Source organism: Colius striatus, chromosome 8, assembly GCF_028858725.1.
Source record: "Colius striatus isolate bColStr4 chromosome 8, bColStr4.1.hap1, whole genome shotgun sequence".
Taxonomy (NCBI): Eukaryota; Metazoa; Chordata; class Aves; order Coliiformes; family Coliidae; genus Colius; species Colius striatus.
This window is the reverse complement of record NC_084766.1, coordinates 33405499-33428452: the sequence shown is the minus strand read 5'-3', so window position 1 is coordinate 33428452 and position 22954 is coordinate 33405499. Positions and strand designations below refer to the sequence as shown.

Sequence of the window (22954 nt, the reverse complement as noted above, 5' to 3'; positions counted from 1 at the left end):
TCAGTATAAATGTACTGCCCTGAAATGCCTGGCATTAATGGATAGGGATGAACAATGCTTTTGAGTGCATCTCCAAGCTGTCTTCTCACCATGTATGTGCCTCTCCCGAGTGCCTGGCCAGGTGCCTCACCTCTCCTGGCTGTGCCTCGTGCTCTGCTGATGCTGACAGAAATGCCACTTGTCCAGCGTGCCTGTCCTGCATGTCTGCTTGGAAAAGCTGTGTGCAGCTGCCGAGCAGTTCCCCCAGCAGCCTACTTTTTGTTGCTGTTGTTAAATCCTCACCAAGAGCCAAGAAATCTTTACCAGCTAACACAGCTTTTGGCCCTGGTACTGGAGGCAGAAGTCCAGTGGCGTGCGGGCCAAATCACTTCAGCTGGAAGGTATTGTGCTGTTGTTTGTTTTGGAAGCACAGATGCAATTTATTCCGGTGTTCAGTGTTCAGGGGTCACCAGCTCTCAGGGCTCAAATGTTGGCCTTGTGTATGCAAGTGGAAAATATCCATACATTTCAGTGAGATGAGGAGCCCATGCAGGTTCAGCCTGTGAACACAGCTAAACGCATTTCTTTGTGTTCAGTGGGGGATTTGGCTTGGGTAGAAGTAAACTGGTTGTGGGCTTGACTCCTAGCGGTGATTTCTGTGACTTTTCAGGAATCAGGGCTATTTTCTGTGACCTGTAAGCATTCCCATTGCTTCCTGCTGCTATTGTCCTGTGTGAGTGGCTGGGATTGTCTGGCCATGGCTTCGAGTTTTGTCAGAGTTACAGCTGTTTCTCACATGGGCTCCACGCTCCATTTTTTATACAATCATTTGGTGAAAAGTTACTTATGAAAGTGAAAATACCTTTGCTAAAATCATAATTACGCTTTTCCTGGTTTCACACATCTTGAAAGAGCAAGAGACTCACGGCACCCTCAGAAACTGGGCACTTTTATTAAGGAAGTGCACAATCTCATGAAGGTGCCTCTTCGTCTCTTGCACCTGCTCAGCAAAGACTTGGGGGTGTCTGGATGCTGGGGAGAGTGAGCTGCCCCCTGCACCAGCGAGCAATGCAAGGAGCAGACAAGCACGTACGAGGCTTGAGCCTGGGAAGAGCAAAGAGGAGAATGACGAGAGGGTTGTTGGAGAATTGAAGTAATGGTGCTGTTTCGAAGGGTCGGGAAGGGGCCTGCGGTGAAAGGGAAGGCTGAAAGTGCAACAGCTGTGGGCTAACAGCGAAGGGGCTGAGGGTGTGAAGAAGAAACGGGATGAAGACCCAGCACTGCCACGTTGCATGTACCAGGCTGTGTGCCTGCCGGTAGCGCGGACACGCCGCTACTCCCCGCGGCAGCCGTGCGTGCGGGGAGCCGGGCTCGGGGCGCTGACAGCGCTGTGTGTGTGTGTGTGTCGGGGCGCGGCGCCCGTGAGCAGGCGGCGGGTGGGGGGCGCGGCGGCGGGGCCGTGGGGCCGGGCCGGGGCGGCGCGGGGCGGCTCCGCGGCGGGGAGCGGGCAAGGCGCGGCCGGCCCCTCGGGCTCCGGGCAGCGCGGGGCCGCGCGGCCGCCCCCCGACATGTTTAACCGGGCCGTGAGCCGCCTCAGCAGGAAGCGCCCGCCGTCAGGTAAGGGGTGCGGGGGCGGTCCCCGTCATCAACCGCGACCCCCCGCCGCCGCCGCGGCCGCTCCCGCCCGAGGAAGTGCCGGCGGCAGGAAGAGCGGCGCTGCTCTGGCCGCGCGGCCGAGCCCCGTCCCGGCGTGAGGGGCGGCGAGCGGCGCTCCCGCCCTTTCGGCGGCGCGGCCGGGCCCGGCGCCGCGCGGAGCTTCCCCTCGGCCGGGCCGCGCCGCGCCGTGGCGGCTCAGCGCTCCGGCCGGCCCCTCGGTACCCGCGTACCGGAGCCAAGCGGGGTTCCCCCGCCGCGGACCCGTCCCTGGGTTTGCACCTCGTGCCGGAGCGGGGCGGCTCTGCGGGGCCGGCCGGGGGTGACCCGCGGGAGGAGATGCGGCAACTAACGGGGCTTGGGGAAGGAGCGCGGCTCTTCCCGCTCTAGCAGCGGCTGCACGGAAGAGGGAACTGCATTCTGCTCGGGCTGATTCCTCATCAGCCAGGTTTTACTTGCGAAATGCCTGTGGGTAGCGAGGCCATAGCCGAGGAGAGCAGAGCGTGGTGGGGCAGGCTCTAAACTGAGTTCAAAGAGTTTGCCTTTGGAGGGAGCGTCTTAAGCCGAGCCGTAACAAACGCCAGACTTCACGTTTCCTCTCCGCAGACAGGCGTTGTAGCGTGTTTGTGCAGTCGCGGGGTGTCCCATGGCGCGGTATGACTGATGCTGTCGGTTCGGGAGAATGAGCGTGTGTCATTGCTGAAGCACTTCACGGAATCACAGAGCGGTAGGGGCTTCGGAGGAAAAGTTACAGACTCGGAGCCGCAGGACATCATAGAGCGTTTTATAACCTGGCCATAAGAAAACACAGCCTTTCTAAGAAAGCCCAGCTGCAGTGTTTGTCCGAAGTTGGGGTTTTTTTAAAGGCTCTATGTCTGGTGCACACTTCCAGAGATGCTACAAAAGCGGAACGTCCCTTTGGTTTCCTTCCTTAGAGTTAAAAGTGGAATCCAGTAGCCATCTGCTGTTAGAGACAGTCAAAAGAGGATGTTGAGACTCATGATTTGAACAACCAAAGCATGCCAAGGACAGACCGTCTGTGGTGAAAAGGTCTAAAATTCAGCTGCTACTAGGAAGAAGTTGTTGAGTGAGGATTCATCCAGTGGCGCTTGGATACATGGAAAGTAAGGGAGTTTTCCCTTTTCAGGTGCTTGCTTAGGAAGTTTCCCACTGTTTCATAACCTTGGCCTTATTAATTCTGGAATGGTGATTGTTGACTGTAGGAAAAGACAAGAGGTTTGGCTTGCTTTTGAAGTAAAGGGAAGGGTTCGTGGCTTGCAGCTTTATGATCCAAGAGGAAAAGGCAGGTGGTGTGGTCAGATGTTCTTCGAGAAGAAATTGCGAAGTGTTTCCGTAGCATTGCGTGTCAGTGTTGGGGTGTGGAGCCAGGAGTGTGCAATTCACGCGGTGCTTTTGCCGTGTCTGCTGTTTGTGCGCCGGTTCCCCGTTGATCAGGAGTTTGCAGAAGGCGTGTGGGGTCGAGGGGCGGTTGGAGTGGGCGTTCAGGTGGAGGGATGTGTCGGTCGGGAGCTGTGTGGGGTGCAGCTCTGTCTGATGTGGTGCCTCACAGGCCGCTGTGGCGGCGGCTGGCGAATCGCTGTAGAGGATTGGCGTGTCTGACTAATTAGCTGTGCGCCAATCTCTGACAGTTTGATGGGTTTTCATGTTTTTTTTTGTGCTTCTTCAAAGCAAGAGCCAGAAGTGTGAGTTTCAACCTGCAAAGTTTCGTATTTTAGGTCCAGGAAGTGACTGTGCCCCTGTGCTGGGCCCTGGGGAGGCTGCAGCTCCAGGGCTGTGTCAGTGCTGGGCCCCTCACTCACTGCCACAGGGACACTGAGGGGCTGCAGCGTGGCCAGAGCCGGGCACAGAGCTGGGGAAGGGGCTGGAGCACAAGGGTGTTGGGGAGGGGCTGAGTGAGCTGGGAGTGTTTATCCTGGAGGAGGCTGAGAGGAGACATGAGCGGTCTCTGCAACTCCCTGACAGGAGTGAGGTGGTGGTTAGTCTCTTCTCCCAAGTTAGGACAAGAGGAAACAGCCTCAGGTTGCCTCAGGAGAGGTTTAGATTGAAGACGAGGAAGAACTGTTTCCCTGAGAGGGTTGTCAGCCCCTGTCCCAGGCTGCCCAGGGAGGTGGGGGAGTCCCCATCCCTGGAGCTATTGCAAAGACATGTAGTTGAGGTGCTGAGGGATGTGGTTTAGTGGTGGGCTTGGCAGTGTGAGGTGAGGAGTTGGACTCTGTGATCTTAAAGGTCTTTTCCAACCACCAGCATTCTATGATTCTATGATATTTTGATGCTCTTAACACTTTGTGTGGCTTTAGTCCAAGTTCCTGTTTGGAGAATGCCATCTCTGATGCCGTGTTTCAGCTGATAATGGGTGTGTTATTAGTGCTGCACTTGCTGTTGTGTCAGTTGCTTATCTGCAGTGTAACGCAGTGGTGCTGGCGTGTGATGGGGTGGGCAGCTCTGCCAGGTTCTTCTCTGAAATAGTGCTCATGAAACTGCCTCTTTGTTGGCTTAGCATGGGGTTCTCTAAAGTACCGGTGCTGTTGAAACAAGAACTTCATCCTTTGCTGTCAATAACATGTTTACCAAGTGTTGTACATTCTGTGTGTCACCTGTGCAGAAATGCTGGTGGAAGACCTACCATTTCATAATACCCTTTTTGACACACAGAATGATCTCCCAGTTTGCAGTGACAGCAAGTGTCTGCCTTCTTCATTTAAATGGTCATACTTAGGTACACATTTTGGTTGTTCACCGTTGGTATCGAGCTTGTTATTTCCAAGCGTGTCTTACGTAACTGCGTCTGGGTGATTTTAACAGGAGGAAGTCGTCTTTATAGTGAGCAGAGGTAAATAGGTTTCAGGAGAACCATGCATGTAATTACATTTATTGCAGCATTGCCTTCTAAAATAAATTGTTTCATTAAGTTGTGCTTTGGTGGAAGTATCATTTTTAAGGTAGTTCAGTGACGTGTTACGGGATATGGATTTGGGGGTTAGCTTCTTGAGTCATTTGTGGGGAAAACCTGCCTTCCTGTCTTTAAATCTCTTTACAAAGTTGTAGAACGTCAAATCTGCCAAATGAAACCATTGTGTAGGGTAGGAAGTTATGATCCTAATTGTGAGGGGGATGGTGTCACTTTTGCATTAAAAGAAATGTTTGTGGTGGTGCATTTAGTGGGGCACGATACAAATTCCCAGCAGTTTTAATACCCTCATAAAATTTCAGGGTGCTCCCCACTGTCGTGTACGATGTGCAGCCTGTTTACATTTGCACTGAAGGGGAATGTTACTGTTTTATGGTGGTTGCAAAGGAACAGCGAATACAGGGATTTATAGAACTCAGCCCAGAGGGAGGGAGCTCGATCAGTGCCATGCCTAGCACATGGACCTGAGCCCTCCAGAGCTGTTGGCACCTTCCCTGGCATGGCTTTGGCCCTTTCCAGCTGTGTTGCCCTTGGCATGTCCGGCAGGGTGGTGTTAGCCAGGCACTAGCTGGTGTCCCGTGCCTCTGTGTGGGCTGATGCTGGGAGCTGTGGCTGGGGCTGAGCTGGGATTGCTGCTGGCAGCCGGCAGAGCTGCCCGGTGCCTGCGATATCGCCCTCTGCCCTGCAGAACCCCCAGCTGCAGTAAGTGAGGCAAGGGGGGAATGAAAGCTTTGAGTGGTAGCAGCCATAGGCAGGCAAGCTGCATCTTGGCATCCTGGTGCTTTCTGGGTTGTGGGGAGCTGGTGAAGTGAGGAAACAAACCAAGTAACAGGTAAACTTCTTATCCTGCACAACACGGCTCAGCAGAATGGAGATTAGGGAGAGGTCACGTAGGACCAGCCTTCAAGACCAGATTTTTCTCTACTGAGGCTGTGGGAGGCAAAGGTGTCAGAGGGGAGCACAGGGTTTGGAGGGTGACAAGGAGGGGAGGGGTTGAGCATAAAGTGTGGATGGAGTTGGGCTGTTCTGGATAGGCTGGAAGCAAGAGGCAGCTGGGGAGAACGATGATCAGGGAGGATAGAGACTGACCAGCAGTGAAATGAAGAGACCAGTGAACAGAGGTGAGGGGAAGCAGATCTCTGTATCTTGGGTGTGTGGACACGCTCGTTCTGGCCTCTGTCTGCTCACCAGGATTTCTCATGGCACTTTGTCTGCCCTGCATTGCATTGGCTCGTTGCTTTTCAAAGTCATCTGTAACATCCACTTCAAATTTGGCTGGAAAGGGAACACTAGAAATGAAATGTCACTCCCATATGTTCTGTGCTAAACCATATATTAAATAAGGGAACAGCTTGTTTCTTCAGGCCACTAGCAGCTGTACACACAGAGCTGCCCTTCTGCTTGCAGCTGAGAGTGACCATAACAAGGGATTCAGGCTCCCCAGAGGTAATTGTGTTCTGCTCCAGTGTACTTGGCTATTCCCTCTTGAATCTCTCAGGTTTTATTGAGGTACTTTGAGTTGAGTTCCTGACATAAATTTTGCAAGTGACAATCAAGAAACACATCCTTTTGCATCAGGGAAGGGGAAACTGACGCACAATTAACTCGCTCTACTCGTGTGTTATGTATGAAGTCTGCAGTAGTGCTCTGGGGACAATGCTCAGGTTCTGACTCTGGACCTTTACCTAGCAGCCTGTGTGTTTCTTACACAGCTGTAGATACACTGCTGCTTTAGAGGCCAATCTGTTGCACTCCTCACCCAAATTGGTTATGATGCTGGATCCTGAAAGGTTTTCTGTGGGCATGGAGTCATACATTCATCGTGTAGAGACTTTTCAGGTTGGTTCTGTGATTTCACTGAGCAAAAGCAGGACATGCAAAGGAGGGACAGGATTTACACGTGAAAAGTGCGGCCTGCAGTGACCATTGGTGTGATCATTTTAGCTGTGTTCCTTTCTTTAATGTCTGTGTTTGCTAGGGGTGTGAGTGTAGATCCCTCAGTAGTAGGCAATAGGTATGGAATCCATGGCCCCAGAAAGTTTACCTCTTTCCCAGCTTGGTAATTTCTCCTGTGTTAAAAAACCACTCCTATCAAAGGAGATGTTCCTTTGTTTAAAACAGTGGTCCATCTCGCTGTTAGGAAAACAAATAGACTCTACAGGTCCCCACCAACCAAAACTCAGCGGGCTTTGCTGTCGTGCCAGGATTTTGTAGAGCTTTAACCTTAGTCTTTATCATTCTAGCTACCAGCTGAAGAAGGATATCTGATAGCATAGCTCTGCAGAGATAGTTTTTTGAGATACCAAGGTTTAGTTTCATGTTGGAGGAAGGGTTTTTTTAACAGAGCTTGAGCAGAAGTTGCTAAGATCCATATTTCCAGTGAGTTGGTAGGGAGAAACGAAGCGGTTGTAAAAATAAAGCAGCTGTCTGGATTGCAGTAAGAATTTCGTACACCCTTCCAGTGTGCAGTGACCTGAAGTGGAGCTCTTAGCCTGACTTCTCTTGGCCTGCGCTCCTGCTGTCTTCCCTGAGCATTTCACATATCAGAGGAAAGGAGGCCAAGTGCTTTATCTCTGTTTTATAGTTTTTCAGATCAGCAATAAAATTCCTGGAGTCTTCCCAAGTAAAAGGTTTTCTGATGAGTAGCCAGCAAGCAATTCTTTTGGCACCACCAGCCTTGGATGTAATGTACTTACTTGTCCCTGGGACAGAAAACCTGTCTCCCGTCTCTCCTATCTGTGAGAAGGTTGGCTGGCAGAGAAAATGTGGACACAGTCTCATACCTTATAAAAGCTGAATTTCAGTGTACTTGAAAGCAAACAAGTGGACACCCGAATACCTCTTGCCCAATAGCAGGTCAGCTCAGCTGGAATGAGGCTCCTCTGCCAACTGTCTTTTCTCCTGTTAGACTGGGTTAACATATTGGACTTGTTCTTCTGCTAAACAAAGCATTATTTTTCTTTCTATCTTTGCCTTTTCTCAACCTCCAGTGATGATTCTTTTCTTAAAGCAGACTGACCAGGATTGGCTTTGGAGAAGCCAATGTGGTTGACAGTGCCAGAACAAAAGGCAAATGGTTCTTTTACTACACAGGCTGTGGTCGTTGCGTTCCACATGCAGAAGGTGCTTGAACTCCTATAAACCAGTGACAGTGCCTGCTTACATGCTCACACATTACAGAACTGCCAGACATTTTTACCTCCTTACAGGCAAAGCAGAATTCAAATACGTGTGTGTGCATTTATGTTCAGTTTTATGGCGTTTCCTTAAAGAGAGCAGCTGCAATCCAAGGGTGCAGAGGGCAGCGGGGAAGAGATGCATGTGACATTCATCACCTCTAATGAAGATGGCATTCTTTTCCCATTTTCTTTTTTTCCAGAGATAAATGACAGCGAAGGTCACCCAAGCAGCAGCCACCAAACCTTGAAAGGAACCTCAAAATGGGCCACATCACTGGAGAACCTCCTCGAAGATCCAGAAGGAGTGAAACGATTTAGGGTTGCTATATTAACTGTGGATATTTATGTGAACCAAAATTAGGATTTAAAGCAGAATGACTCGTGGCATAAATGGTGCTGGTGCTGTAAGCACATAGGCATGTGTCCCTCCAGATAGGTACCCTGAGCAGAGGTGGCAGAGCTGAAGCTGTGGCATTTGCTGAGCCGCTGAGGTAGTGCCTTTTGCTAGTTGCCATTGCAGCTTGTTCTCCTAAGGCACGTGCAAGACTTTTGGTTGCTTCTTTCTAATTGGATTTGTCAGCTGCAAGGATTAACAGGTTCCTGTTGGATAGACTACAGTCCTTGAGGCACTGATCTCTCTTGCCAAGCATTATTTACCACTGAGGACTGATCCTGGGCTCTTCTCACATGTTGTCCTTAAGCAATGAGTTACCACTCACAGCTCCTAAGCCTCGTAACTGTGTGTCTCATATTCTGTGCTGTAGCACCTACACTGAAAAGAACTCCCTTACAGTTTACTACAGAGTGTGGGGTTATGCAGCTCAAAATGCAGGCTTGGGGCTTAATTAGGAGAGGATGGTGAGTTGAGTTTTTAAGGCTTTCTTGTCACATTAGCTACAGAAACAGAAACCACCTACCCAGGTATCGTTTTGCCATAGCAAGCACTGATAAAACGCACTGGGATAAAATGGTTTCCTGCCAGACTGGTTTGAAAAGTGGTGTAAACTGGAATTACAGATCACTGAGATGTAGAATTCTTGAAATAAAACAAAACAAGTAATCTTGGTGCTGTTTAATTCCTGGCATTACTTAGTCTCTGTTTTCTGACAACACTTGAAAGAGAAAACTGATGATCTCAAAGCTATAAATATTTCATTATGTTTTATAAAGAAATGTGATGTACATTTCCCTCCCCTCCCCATTTTAAAATCTGCCTCTCTTTTGGAGGAATGTACTTTGTTCAAACACTGTCTGGAGAATGCAAATACATCTGCTTTAGTTTACTTCAGTGACTTTATTGCCACCGATGATCGTGGTTAGAAACACTTTTATTTGTGGAGATTTTACTCATTGAAAAATCAGGAAGGTACAAGGTGAGAGTCTCAGGTGATCTGTGGCTCACTCAAATAGTTCATTTTACTCACCTGCTAATAAATCCATATCTTTTTTGATTTCCCTTTGAGTAATGACTGTACAATTGCTCGAGTTATTTCAGGGAGGCCGAAGAAACTCTTGTCAGTGACTGATATGCTCTGAGACGAAATGTAGCTCATCACTCTGGAATGTGCTTTCAGAGGGCTGAATATATGATGATTCTTTTGTGTCTTGGTCGTGTACAGATTCTGTTACACTGCACGATGTAAACTCACCCCATGGTCAAGCCAGCTATAGTCAGCTAGTTTTAATAGCTATAGTAGGAAGAAACTGTTGAGAAATTGGATCCTAATGTTGGTTTGTTTGTTTTTCTTTTCCCTAGGAGTTTTTAAAGAAAGAATTTAGTGAAGAAAACGTTTTGTTCTGGCTAGCATGTGAAGAATTTAAGAAAACACAAGGAAAAAAACAGGTATGTTTCCTAAATGAGTTTTACTTGTCAAGAAAGTTTCTGCAGCAGAGCTGGAGCTGTAATGTTTCTGTTGCATAATGTGCTTCGTGTGAGCACAAATAAATGCATTTGAGGGGACTGCACTGGAATCACAGTGCTGGAATTGTTTGGGAACAGCACTGGTTCTATTACAAATCAAAAGGAAATGCTGAAATTGTCAAGTTTCCCATGTTTTGAAAACTGAACTTTTCGTTGTTGCTTGGGAATAGCAAAAGGTTTAATTCAGTGATGTTGCATCATCTTGCTTGAAGGTACAAAGATGTTTCATTCAGGACTTCTTTAAAGCTTTGTGTTATGACATGGAATTGTGCATTGTTGCAGCCCCTACTATTCTGTGATTCCATGAACATAAAAGTAACAAACAGTGCAAATAAAAGGTTTTACAGTACCAAAATGCCAGCTCAGTCTGACTACGCACTTTGCAATATGTAGCACTGTTTCAGCTGGATGTGTTTAGCTGCTCCCCTCATTAAGGTCTGGGAATGCAGTTAATCTTCAGAAAAGAACGACTGCAGGCTGTTTTTTGGTGAGATGTAAGGCAGAAAGAGAAATAAAGTGACTTGGGATGAAAGAGGGAGCTGTGCTAGACGCCAGTATGATGGCAGCAGCATCAGTAGCTGCAGTGAGGCTGGGAGTGCTCCTCTCCCCGTGCCTGTAAGGGAGTGTTTCACCTGCAGCCTGTCTGGATTGCACTGGGAGTCGCCTCCTGTCTGGGCAAGCGTAGTCCTGGCAGTCCCTCTGACACAGCTCTGCTTCATCACAAGCTCTACATCTCATTATTGTCACTTTGTGACAAAGCACTTCCTCTCGTTTGTCCCCAAACGTCTGTACAGCATCTTGGCTGCTGCATTTGCTGTGTTGCTTTCTGAGTGTTCTGGATCTCCCTGCTCCATTAAAAACATTTGCTTTGTGAGCTGCTCGGGTAGAGGCTGACATAACCACATAGGAAGGACCCTTTGTACAGGGCAGATACCTTTTCTTTGTACATTGTGGAATGTCCTTGCCAAGAGATCTGTTTTCTTGATACCCCCTGGACAGGGGGTAATGGAAATGAAAGTGGAGAATCCTTCTGTAAGGTCACACATTGTGCAGAGGGATAATAATAATCATATTTTTCTTTGCTAAATAATTTCCATCTTTTTAGGTATTTTAGGACTGCACATGCCAGTAGGGGAAGTGGTAAACTGGTGTCTAGAGATAGTAGCTTACTGAATTCTTGAATGAATTGCCAAATGAATGGACAGAGACTTAACCAGGTTCCATTTGGCTTAATTATTCAGTACCAATTGTTACACGATGCAGGAGTCTAGTACTGCCACAGCTATTGCAGCCAGCTAGAATAAATCTGCTTTAGACTGACACAGAGTAAGTTTCTGTAGCTACTGCTTATGGATGGCTTTGTTTAGATAATTTGGAAAGCTAGAAACAGCGCTAAAAATAGAAATCTCTCTACTGTTTATGGTAGCATGAACCATGAATTTGTCTTCTGAAAGTGCCCCTTGCAGAAATCACTTTATATCTGTCTAATGTGAGCAAAGTATTCTAAACCCAGCTTTTAATGTTTTGTATAACCTGCTTCTCATTAAAACTGGCTTACCACAGAAGCTAGCTCAGAGACACTTAGACTGATGGTCAGATGAAGCTGATTTCAATTTAACCCAGATCACATGGATTTTTTTTCCCCCTGTTTTTAAAGTATAAGAGAAACTTCTCTTCACGTGACGTCTTGGTCAATTTAAACTTGAACAAAGGTCACCACCTGGCCGGTGGATTAAGTGTCCATTGTGCCTAGTGACATTGTCATCCCTTCAGTGTCAGCCTGGAGCAGTGTTTGGTTTGTTGTACGTGGTTATACCGTTAGGGTGGTTGGCTCAGGAAATGTTCTGTCCTTTTAGGGACATTAGAGTGACGGAGCAGTGGCACAGGCTGCCCAGAGGGGTTGTGGAGGCTCCTTCCTTGGAGGTCTTCAAGACCCGCCTGGACATGTTCCTATGTGACCTGATCTAGGTGACCCTGCTTCTGCAGGGGAGTTGGACTAGATGATCTCTAAAGGTCCCTTCCAGCCCCACCATTCTATGACTCTAGTGTCCTTTCTGGTCATCTCAGGTAGATGCAAGCTCACCCTGCTCCTGTTTTCTGATGGTTTCACACTAACTGCGTTAGTGCTGTTCTATGAAGATATTCTGAGCCTTTCCTCAAGATTTACTAAACAAGGTTTGGTTGTTACTCTAACCACAGTCATGTGGGCTCTGCCTAGAAGCTGACTTATATCAGGCCAACACAGGCAGATCTTGCAAGATGCTGTGCAGATACATCTTCTCTGTCCCCTTCCTCTTGAATGTGAGCGACTGTGCAGCCAGGACTGGTAAATCACAAGACCAGAGGGAGCACAAGCAAGAAGCAGCCAGGCCCTTGACTGTTGTGTTGGCTGTACACTAGTAGTGGGAGCACTTAGTCAGGAGAAGGCAGGAATGGAGCTCAGAGGAGACTGCTCCATAAGCTTGTGTTTGTTTTCCTGTTTTGGTGAGCTAATAAAAAATACATGCATGTTTCAGAGAGCGGGGCAGGCTTTCAGCATCTGCAGAGCTAGACAGCAAGCAGACTACATCATTGGTCTAGTCAGGTTTCAGGTGGACTGGATTCAGCCTATCTTCTTGCAGAAGTACAAACTCCTCCCCATGGCTCAACACACATCTGGAGTTTAAAAAAAAATCCTTTTAAATTGAAGTTAAAACAGAAACATAATTTTTAGCAAAGATTAAGGAAGGAATTAGGTCAAGTCCACTTGTAGCAGTGAAGTCTGCTGTCACCCATATGGTCCTTGTCTTGGGGCACGTTTCATTATTGAAAGGGGAGTGGTGGGAGTAAGTGAATAAAACTGAACTTTAAATATTTCATTGGAGTTAGTCATATGCTGTTGGCATTTGTGACTGTTAATGAAATAAACAACACGTCTGGTGTGCTACCTCTCAAGGTTTAAGTGTTTCTTCTTTTGCAGCTGAGCTCTAGAAATCAATTACAGGTTCTAATAAATGCTCCAAACAACCAGGAATCTTTCAAGCTATTGCTAAAACCCACCAAAATATACAAGTCATGAAGTTTTGTAGAGAACTCTTTCAGAACAAAATATACTTATTCAAGAGTTTCTTCTGCCACTTCCCACGTGGAATGTGGCAATGAATAAGCAGGCCTGGGTAATGCTGCACAGCTGCTAACTGCTGGAGCCTGTTCTGATGAGCATCTGGAGCTTTATTCACCTCATTTGGGAACCACACATGCTTGAGAGCTGAATCTGACCTTAGGAAAGGAAGTGGGAAAGAATATTGTATGCACTTGAAATAGCGAGGGGGATTTCTGTAGACACAACTTTGTGCTCCAAACGGGGATTTGGCACGGATGGTGCTGGGGCGAGCACACAGATGTAAGTGAGGAGTGCCAGAAATCCTTTCATAACCACCTGTGAACAAGATCCCAGTTCAAGTGTTGTTTAAACTCCAGAATAGAGTCCCCTGTGCTGAGATATTAGTTTGGGGCTGATGTGGAGCACAGAATGCCACCCCCTGCACGGGGAGCGTCAGTCTGCCCCGCCTGAGCCTGGCTCTCCCTGCACGTCCTGTGGGGGTTGTATAATCATACTGGCAGCTTTAACTGTACTTTCTTTGAAAAGAGAAAAGTAGTTAAACTGTTGCTCCTCTACTGAAGCATAAATGTAGTGTAACAGTCGTTCCATGTGCAGCAGAACCTCTAACGTTTCCACGTTCCCCCATTATGATAAAGTCTCTCCAATGACCCCTTCTCCCTACCACGGCTCTTTCACTTCCTTTCTTTGTCATTCTTCCCTACAAAATACAGAGATCCTCCCCGTTTCACCAGCCTCCCACACAATCCCCTTGTCCCTCCCATGTTCTTTAAACTTCCTCACACTACTTCTAGTTTCGTGTCTCCCCTCAAGCCTTCCTCTGCTCTTTTCCACGGTACTCAGCTTGGTCCTGTGTTCCTTGGGCAAGCAGCACCGTGTGCTGGTGGCTGACACGTGTGTGCATTGACTAGCCAGCTGCTAAATACTTGCTGGCAGTTTGAGTAGGCAACTCTTGAACATATACTGCAGCTTATCCCTTAGTGCCTGGGCTGCCTTTCCTGTCCCTTTCCTTTTGCCACTCTTTTCCACTGAATCAGTAGGAGTGTAATGATTTCTCAGTCCTTTTTTCCTGTCTTAAATGTGTTTGAAATTGGGTGGCAGGTTCAAAAGTTACTTAGGTAAGGCAAACAGACTACAGTTGCTTGTGCTTCTTCACGTGGTAGTAGCTAAAGGTAACTTCACTGTGTCTGCATTAGGGTGTTAACTTTACCAGGTAAAGCAGTCCCACCTCTGATCAATTGGTCTAATTGCTCTTTTTAGAAAGGACTCAGTCCTCCCTGATCTGTGGAACAGAGAAGATCAGGAATTGCTTTGAACCACTTCATTGCAACCTAGTGCACTTGACATGTGATGTTTTACTCACCAGATGAATGCTCTGTATTAGGAAGGAGTTTTCCTAATACAGAGTATTCATCTGGTGAGTAAAACATCACCCTGGAAAATGTGTGTCCCCCTCAGCAGTGAGAGAGTTAGCTCTTTAGGCCTTGTGAATGGTCAGACACATGCAGCTTTTCTAACTATCACCAAATGTTGACTCTCAGCTGTAAAACATGAAAGAAATTCTGTGTCTCCTGCACAGGCAGGAGTTTAAATGCTTCCTTCTTCAAGCTCCCTTCCCAGCAGAGACACAGCCCTTTAGTTGGTCATGGTCTGGAGATGCAGTTGCTCATTAGATGTACAGTGGGGAGCACGGATGAGTACCCATGGCTGGGGATCACACAGTGCCTGCTGCAGCTCAGGCCTCGTTGTGTGCAGAATTCAGATGGCAGCAGGGAGGCTTGCTTCCTGCCTGCCTTGGAGCTCTTCTCCCTCACTGGCTTTCTCTTATCTGACCTTCTGGCCAAGGGGCAGCTTGCATTGAATTGCAGAGGATTGTGGCTGCTCGTTTATTGCTTTGAAGCTTCAAGATGCTGGGTTGGGTCAAAATGTTATCACTGTTACTGATTTATCACCACTGGAACAGAATTGCTGAAATCAGGGCAAACAGGAACAAACTGCTTTATGCAGTTCACACCTACCCTTATGTATCAGCTTTCAGAGGCTCTTGAGAGTCTTATCTTTACCATTAGCCAAAAAAATCCTTGTTGGATTTTTTAATCATGTAGTCAGGGCTGCTCTGATGTAGAAATCAGTTATGACAAAGCCTGTAGTATCACAAGTTTATCTCTCTGTTGCATGGATTCTACACTACCTTTGCTTAGTTTTGCCTAGTAGTGAGTTTCCACAGTGCTTTTTCCCTCTGGGTTCCTTGCTGATGCTGGTTATTTGTTAGTAAAAATAGTCTCTAAATAGTGAAAACAAGGCCTAGTTGATGGTGCTGAGCAGTTTTACACTGGATGCTCAGATTCAACATCCCAACCTGCCATTTAACCCAAGTGCTGAATACTGGTTGCTTCCAGTAATGTCAGTGCAGGAGTTGGCCTGCAGAGATGTTTTTCCTCCAGTACAAATGCAAATACAGAAATAAGGTAATCTCTGCATGTTGGTTTTGTTCCTTGTTTTCCTTTTTAATTCAGACTATTTTGGCTTTGGCTTTAGGATGTGAACCTCAAGAAGTGACCAAATAATGTGTTATTTTGCAGATGCAAGAAAAAGCTAAAGAGATTTACATGACTTTCCTGTCCAGTAAAGCTTCCTCCCAAGTCAATGTTGAAGGGCAGTCCCGTTTGAACGAGACCATTTTGGAGACACCTCACCCTCTCATGTTTCAGAAGCTCCAGGAACAGGTAAGTTATTTTTATCAAGGAGCATGTTTTTTTTAGTTTTTGTCTGCTTTTAGCAGGCTCTGCTTTCTAAGCACAAGTTACTATAGGGAAGTTGGGAACCCACCTACCCCTATCTGTGGCATGGATTGAATAGGTAGGCTCATAGTCCCATCTCAGTAGGGCCAGGTAGGTGAGAGACTCAACGTGACAACATTCATTCCCATTCAGGGCTCTCCTGGAAAATGTGGTGAAGTTTTCTCCTGAGTTCCCCTGCCTTTAGCTTGAGACTTATCCAGCTGAGTAACCTTGTGCCTACGTTTTCCTGTGTATTCACTTGCACTGAGTCATTGCTGATGTTTGTTTCTGTAGTTGCCCCTGGTTTCCTTGAGAGCTCAAGATTCTTCACTTTGTTTTGGTATTTATATTGATATGAATATAATGTGATTTCCTGAAAAGCCTCCTCTTCTGTAACAGGCACAACTCAAAAGAGGAGATGATATGTGCTCTGCCTTTTCCTACAGAACTTTGGAGGTCTGGTAGAAATTAGATGACGTTTTGCAGGCAAACTTTCTTGATATTTAGCTTATTAAAGCATAGCTTATGGAGTCATTCTGATCTGCTGCTTTCCAGGACTTGCAGTCTGTACTGTTTTTTCTTTCTGTACCATCCTCAGGACTACCTGTATCTTCCACTTGTCTGTTTTCTTTTGTGGAGAAACAGCATGCTGATTTAAATAGTGTTTTCAACCCGTTTCTCACCAGATATTGAGCTGGGTCATTTGAAGTGATCTGAGGAGCAAAGGCTCTGCTTGTCTTTCAAGCAGATTCCAAGTCAATAGGAGTAAAAATGTCCAAAACTCAGTTTCCATGTAAAGAAGCAAAGTTTTTCATGAAAGAACTTAGGACTTGGGGGAAATCTAACCGCTGCAGTTGGGGGTGGATGATAATGAGAGTGAAGCTGGAGAGACTATTGGAGGTCAAAGTGTTTTTCAGTTTTACAAGTGAGCATACACATGAAGAGCTGTGGATTAGTTATACTGAACTGGAAACGTGCTGGACCAGTGGTAGAGGAATCCCACTAGTCTGGGAAGAAAGTCTGTGAGCTTTTAAAAGCAAATGCAGAGCATTTATGGGTTGCTGCAGGTTTCCAGTGCTTGAAGCTTCTGTTTATTGCTGTTAGATAATAGTTCAGGAAGAGTTATGGTCTTCTCTAGTTTTCAGTCCTTATAAAGTTATGGTGAGTGGTATAACTTGTTCTTTGAAGAGCAGTGTTAAATATTGCTGGCACTATGTGCCTGAAGTATAAAAAGGCAGAGCCTGAAAGCCACAGTTTGGTCTGCAACAGGTAACTCTCACTTCAGTTCTCCAGAGATCTGTTGATTTAAATGGGTCTACTTGTGGGATGTGGGTTTGTGCTCATGGGGCAAGCTGGAACAAACTAGCCTGGAGGCAGTTGTTCATGCTTGAATGAAATGGTGTGACAGTGATTTGTAGAAATCTGTAGATTTCAAAATACATCTGGAGTAAGTGTTCCTGTTCCACGGAGGCAGTGAGAGGACAGGACAGGATTCTGCTTTTGCATGTGGTTATGAAGTCTGTCTGTTCTGGGCATTTGGCTGACCAGACTCCAGACGATTTTGATCTTACAGTGCTGTTTCTCCCTGGGAGATGCTTTAAATGATACCAGGAACAGGAGAGGTCTAAGTTCTTGACACTGACTTAGGTTGTTTTAGCAGGTGATGTCTTCCTTACAGTTGTTTTCCCCTTGAGCTAGTTGAATACATTTATTTACGTTGCAGTTAGGCAAGGTCAGGAGGTGTAATTTGACTTTGCTTGACTGCATTGATTTGGATTTCCATCAAGAGGATGTTTTGAGATCTTTAGTCCTCCAGTATGCAGTTTATAAAGCAAGATTTCCACTGTTTTAAACATGAACTTAAACATTTAAATGTGCAAACAAACAGTGAAATGCTTCATTTAATTTATTGGCAAAGGAGATATTTCAGCAAACTCACAGACAGGAACAGTCACGTTTTGTGTGTTTGCCTTTATCTGTCCAGGCTCCTTGAGGGTGTGAAATGAAAAAACAGATTGAGCTATTTTTCTTCCTCTTAGCAGTTGTATTACCTGGTTGTTCTATCAGTTAGAAGTGAGACCCATAAAGGTAAAGCTCCAGTTACCCACACGTGGATTATCCACATGTGTAGGTCAGAATCCAGAGATTTGCCCTAGAAATTTAGCTACCCCGGGTACCATAAATGTAATCAATCCTGAGGCATGACTCAGAGAGGCTTTGCCAGCAAAATAATAGGCAGAGGGTAATGTAGGCTCTGGGTTTGCCTCAGTTTCACTTTAGAGGTTTACTTTTTCCCTTCCCCCCTGTTTCAAGACCAAGCAAAATATAGTCCTGACCTCGACACCTGAACAGATTCCAGGCTCCTCACCCAAGCCCTTTTGTTTTCTGAAAACTCCCAATGAGTTTTAGCTTTTGTGTATGAAATGGGAATAAACAGAAGAGAAAGCAGTTATGCTGAGGGATGAGCCTAAACTCAGGCCCTGGGAGAGAAGAGCTGTACTCAGTGCTGACTTCATACTGCCTCACTGGCTGTATGCTGCTATGGGCAGAAGAACAGGTCTTGGGCTAGTGAAAAGCCTAATGGCACAAAATTAATCCATCACCAATTTTAAACCAGATTTTAACTGGCAGATTACACCTGTAGCAGATCAGCTCTTTTTGACAGGTACCTGCAACATTTCTGACCTAGCCTGAGACCAGTCTTGGCATTCAGTTGTGTAGTAGCCTAAAGAGGCTGGGAAGGTGGGCATAAAGTTTGAGAAAGATTGGTTAAATGAGTTGTTCCAGTATAGGTTCAGTTTGCAGTCTCAGTGCTGTGTAAAATATATAGATGGTGTTCTTAATTACTTCTTGCTCTGCATGTATAGTGAGCCATTCCGTAATGCTCAAGAGTAACTGCAGTCAGAAAGGTGCCTAAAAGGTTCTTCAGCTCTGCTTCCTCCCTCTGAATATCTTCCCTCACCAGGTTTGGCTCTGAGTGGCTCTACAGGCCTCAGGCTGGAGGGGAGAGACCAGGTTCTGCCTTGTCCACACCTGCAGTTATCAGGTCATCAGCTGTGAAGTCCTACCTAGTGACCACGAGATGCAACCTCCCAGCAGCAATGTTAGCTTTTCAGAGTAGGCTGTTGTGAAAACCATCATCTGGTACTGAAATGAATATGGAGGTCGTTGCAAAACAGTGACTGTGGAACCTACAGTATTGTTTGCTACTTGCAGCCCTTTCTGAGACTGTGAAGTGTGTTTTCATGTCCTGGTTTTTAGTAAGGCTTTAGTACTAACAGGACAAAGATGCTTCAGAATTCATCATTGTCCTTCTTATTTAAAATCTAGTTTTACATAGGTCATTGTTCTTTTGTGTTCTTTCTTACCAGATATTCAATCTCATGAAGTACGACAGCTACAGCCGCTTCTTAAAGTCAGACATATTCCTAAACCATAAGAAGGGTGAGGAGCAGGAGGAGAACTCCCCAGAGGCTCAGACCGCAGCTAAAAGAGCGTCAAGGATTTACAACACATGATACAAGGAATCTCTTCGGGAGAGGCAATAAAACAACTGAATTACACTCAGGAACAGTCTAGGTTTATAACAGTTGCATTTAGGGCTTGAGAAGCTCAGAACCTTGTTAGGAGATGCTTACCTTTTTATTTGCTTGAACGACTAATTATTTTTGCATGGTAGCTAATAACTAAGCGCCCATGGAAAGACTGTTTCCTAGCTAAAAGGCTGAGGTATTCCTCCATAGCATGAGTTGCATTTCAGAGTCATAGGATCATTTTGGTTGGAAAAGACCTTTAAGATCATTGATTCCAAGCCCTCCCCTCACCCTGCCAAGCCCATCACTAACCCATGGCCCTCAGCACCTCAGCTCCACGCCTTTGCAATAGCTCCAGGGATGGGGACTCCCCCACCTCCCTGGGCAGCCTGGGACAGGGGCTGACAACCCTCTCAGGGAAAAAGTTCTTCCTAATGTCCAATCTACACCTCCCCTGAGGCAACTTGAGGCCGTTTCCTCGTGTCCTGTCGCTTGTAACTTGGGAGAAGACACCGACCCCAGCTCACTGCAACCTCCTGTCAGGTAGTGGTAGAGAATTTCACGTGTCACAAGTTTAAAATGCTTTCAATTGTTCTGTTTTCTTTTGTGAAGCATCATAAGGATGACAAATGGAAGATAGAGATTGGTGGGTTTTTTTGGTTTCGCCGTGTAGTTTTTATTGGTGAGTGGCTTTTCCATCCCGAATTGCTGGAGAAGCTGCTGAGGAGTACATCTCACATTAACTTGGAGCATGAGTCATTCACAGCAGACTGAGTCATGGACAGCATCTTCCAGGGTTAAGCTCAGTGGAATCCAATCCCTTCCTATCTCACTGTTCTTTCAAGGTGCCACCTGTTTTGCTTTTCCTTTGTTGTTGAATCAGAACACTTCTCCAGTCACGATTTCCATTTATGTATTTCTTAAATTCGCCCATTTTTTTGCTGTGGAGAATCACCTTTTTCAAAGCATGGAGTAACCTGGATTCCCTGGGGAACAAATGCTCTAAGAGAGAATCTCTGAAGGACTTCCAACAGCTATTAGGGAACCTGACAGCTAATATCCTACTCTGAGCACAATGATTTCAGCAAAGCTTGACCATGTCCAGTGTCAGGTGCCAGTAGTGAGAAGCATCTGCTCTCTCCTGGGTCTCCAGCTCCGTGCAGCAAGAGCACTTTGGCAAAGGACCAGCCAACAAAGGCTGCCTTTGTTTTACTAAAATCTTTCCACTAAATGGCCCTACCTAACTTTGATTGCCTCAGAAATGTATTCTGGGGTTTCCCAGTTGCACTGTTTGGTAGCTGCCATGGAACAGGGTGTTGACATTGTGGTTTTGCCATTCTCACCTCGGGCTTGAGAGGGAGCGGATTGCCCAAAGCAATCAGAGTTGAAGTGTCAGGGTAGTAAAGGAGGATGCTCCCAATGAGCTCTCCATGTCATCCTGGGACTGTGCCAGGGCTGCACAGCACATCTTGGCACACAAGTTTTTCCTGTGTCGCATGTTTTTGAGTGAGTTGACTGCAGTGTCACCAACCTGCAGCTGGAGCTGGGGAAGCGTATTAGCTACGTGCTCTATTTACAAGCTTTGCAGCCTTTGGTCTCCCTGTTTCACAGTCATTATTTACACTTTCATTTCTTTGCACTGCTTTTCTTGAACTTCTGTTCTGTTGCTGACTGCACAGGGAGCTTTTGATCACTTTAGAGTTCTTCTTTGCAGATATGTGTTGTACATTGCTGTCACCGCTGTAGAACAAAGCCAGAGTGGAATTTTTGAGGATGCAAAACTCACTTGGTAGACTTGATCTTTTAACTCTTAGCCACTCTTTGCAGGTAAGGTGTAAAGCTAATTGTTTCCACAAGCTCTTCCTTTGTTAGATGTAAGAGTGGGATCAGGAGTTCTTACCCCAGAGCTTAAATGGCCTCTTCATTTTTAGCAAACTCAAACAAGAGGTCAGTGCCTCCTTATGCATGTTTTAAGCTGTAATTCTTATGCACTGAGTTCATTTTGCTTTTATGCTTCCAGAAGATCTGATGGTTAAGTGATAATCTTGCTTCAGGCACTTTAAGCAGTATTTGACCTCATGCTTAAGTTGTATGTCAAGGTTTTGATGAGTAGCAACAACGTAAACGTGTGCATGAATCCTTTTGTTGTGATGGGGCCTAGGAATTGGGATCATCCAGTTCTGGACTTGCCAACTGTCTGTAGTCTCAGGATTGCTTCTTTTGAAAATTCACTGTAGTAACAAACTGCAGCAGAGGATCATAGAATCATAGAATGGTAGGGGTTGGGGAAGGGACCTTTAGAGCTCATCTAGTCCAGCCCCCTAGGATGAAACTTCTAGGATGGAACTTCTGACACCACCAAAGCCCTTAGGAGTGGGCAGCTTCAGCACAACTAGGAGTTGGGGTTTGTCTCTTCCCAGTAATTGCAGCTGAAGTCTTAGTGATAGCAAAAATGCAGAATGGGGACTTTCCTGGGGGAAACAGCAGGAGCTCTCACCACATCCATCACACGGATGCACAGTTGGTTCGGTTTTAATCATATTGATTTTAAAAATGCATGAGGAAAGGGAGAAGAGTCTTTGACTGTCATGGTTAAAAATAATAATAACAGCAAATTAACCCAGAAGCTGCATGAACACTGGTAGGGCATTCAAGAGAGAAAATACTTGTTTGTAGCTGCTTAGAAATGCCATTTTCCTTGGCAGTATGCTCCCTGTCAGGTACTACCTTATTTACTTGTTGTAAGAAAATGCCCCTTTGGAGTAGACACAAAGGTGCTTTACACTGCTGCCAACCAAAAATTGCTCAATGGAAATGTATTTTTAGCAGCACCTCAATGCCTATGATGGTTTTTTCTTCAACACCTGTGATGTTTCTGTGATAATGCACCTAAATCCACAACATTCTTCATCTATGAATTGCTCTTTTGCCTCAGCAGTAACAAGCTCATTGCCCCATTTGCTGTCTTACTTGTAGCATCCAGTTTTGGTTTGGTTTTTAGAAGACAATCAACAACTAGACTTGTAGAAAGCAAAGTTTTTTTCCCCCTATCCATGAGATTTTCTATATTTCCCAGTAAGAGAGCAATCAAACTAAAGCCTTGCAAGCAGATGCCTGTAATTGCAGCGTGTGTATCCGTGGAGATGGTTATTATTGCTTCTGTTGATACTATCACCAGTCAAACTTGAATTTGGTGAAATACATGACATTTTTCTCTATGTGGCATAGAAGGAACTGCACAGAAGAACTGAGTTTCCCTGCAACTCCTGCATTCCAGGAACAGCTGTAAACACTGCCTCCAACCTCAGGCTGTACGTGGGCGCTCAGTTGCTTTACGTAGAGATTCAAGATAGGATCTTTTCCTTTTCACAGAACTTACACTGAAGACATGAGCACAAAAAGCAAGCAAGAGAAGTTTTGTGCCCAACTGCATGCCTTAAACTCTACCTTACTGTGTGTTTCTCAGCTAAACATTAAAGTATTGTACAAAGCCACCAAATCCGTGTGCTGACAGTTGTTTTATGTTTCAAACACGGTTTAGGCCAAGATCACTTCATGTCCCATAGTTAATCCCATTTTCTGCTTCCTGGCCTTGTTAACACAGTTGCTGACATTCTCTTCTAGTGTGGTTTTCTGTTGGAAGATGGGATGACACAGTGGGTTTCCCTTCCAAGTGAGCCATTGTCTGAACAATCTACAGAAAGCCACTGGAAGAGCAGAAGGTGTTTCTGTCCCTTCTTATCTCCTCCTGTGTCTTTGTTCATGTTGCATTCCTTCCTTGGTGCTTGCTTCCAGTTTCTAACCTGCTGGTGTGGAGAAGGAGGCTTTGAAAAACCTGTGGGGAGGGAGAAGGAAGAGGTTTGAATATTGAGGTTTGGAT

General features: G+C 46.1%; 1 protein-coding gene across 2 annotated transcripts; it reads left to right on the top strand.

Annotated features, from left to right (window-relative positions):
• Nucleotides 1–1482: 1482 nt before the first annotated feature.
• On the top strand, nucleotides 1483–22573 carry RGS10 (regulator of G protein signaling 10). Of its 2 annotated transcripts, none has more exons than XM_062001794.1 (5): nucleotides 1483–1596; nucleotides 7941–8059; nucleotides 9497–9583; nucleotides 15344–15487; nucleotides 18913–22573. In XM_062001794.1, exons 1-5 carry the CDS (start codon nucleotides 1548–1550, stop codon nucleotides 19057–19059), a joined length of 546 nt encoding a protein of 181 aa, XP_061857778.1. In that variant the 5' UTR covers nucleotides 1483–1547; the 3' UTR covers nucleotides 19060–22573. The 2 variants fall into 2 exon arrangements, with proteins under 2 accessions (XP_061857778.1, XP_061857779.1); XM_062001795.1 differs by lacking the exon at nucleotides 1483–1596 and adding an exon at nucleotides 2655–2756.
• The last annotated feature ends 381 nt before the right edge of the window (nucleotides 22574–22954 follow it).

Excerpts from the sequence above, each read along its gene's own strand:
- RGS10 (XM_062001794.1), top strand. The coding sequence starts at position 1,548 with ATGTTTAACCGGGCCGTGAGCCGCCTCAGCAGGAAGCGCCCGCCGTCA. Across the intron at positions 1,597-7,940 it reads CAGGAAGCGCCCGCCGTCAG|AGATAAATGACAGCGAAGGT; the intron begins GTAAGGGGTGCG and ends CTTTTTTTCCAG. Across the intron at positions 8,060-9,496 it reads AAGGAGTGAAACGATTTAGG|GAGTTTTTAAAGAAAGAATT; the intron begins GTTGCTATATTA and ends TCTTTTCCCTAG.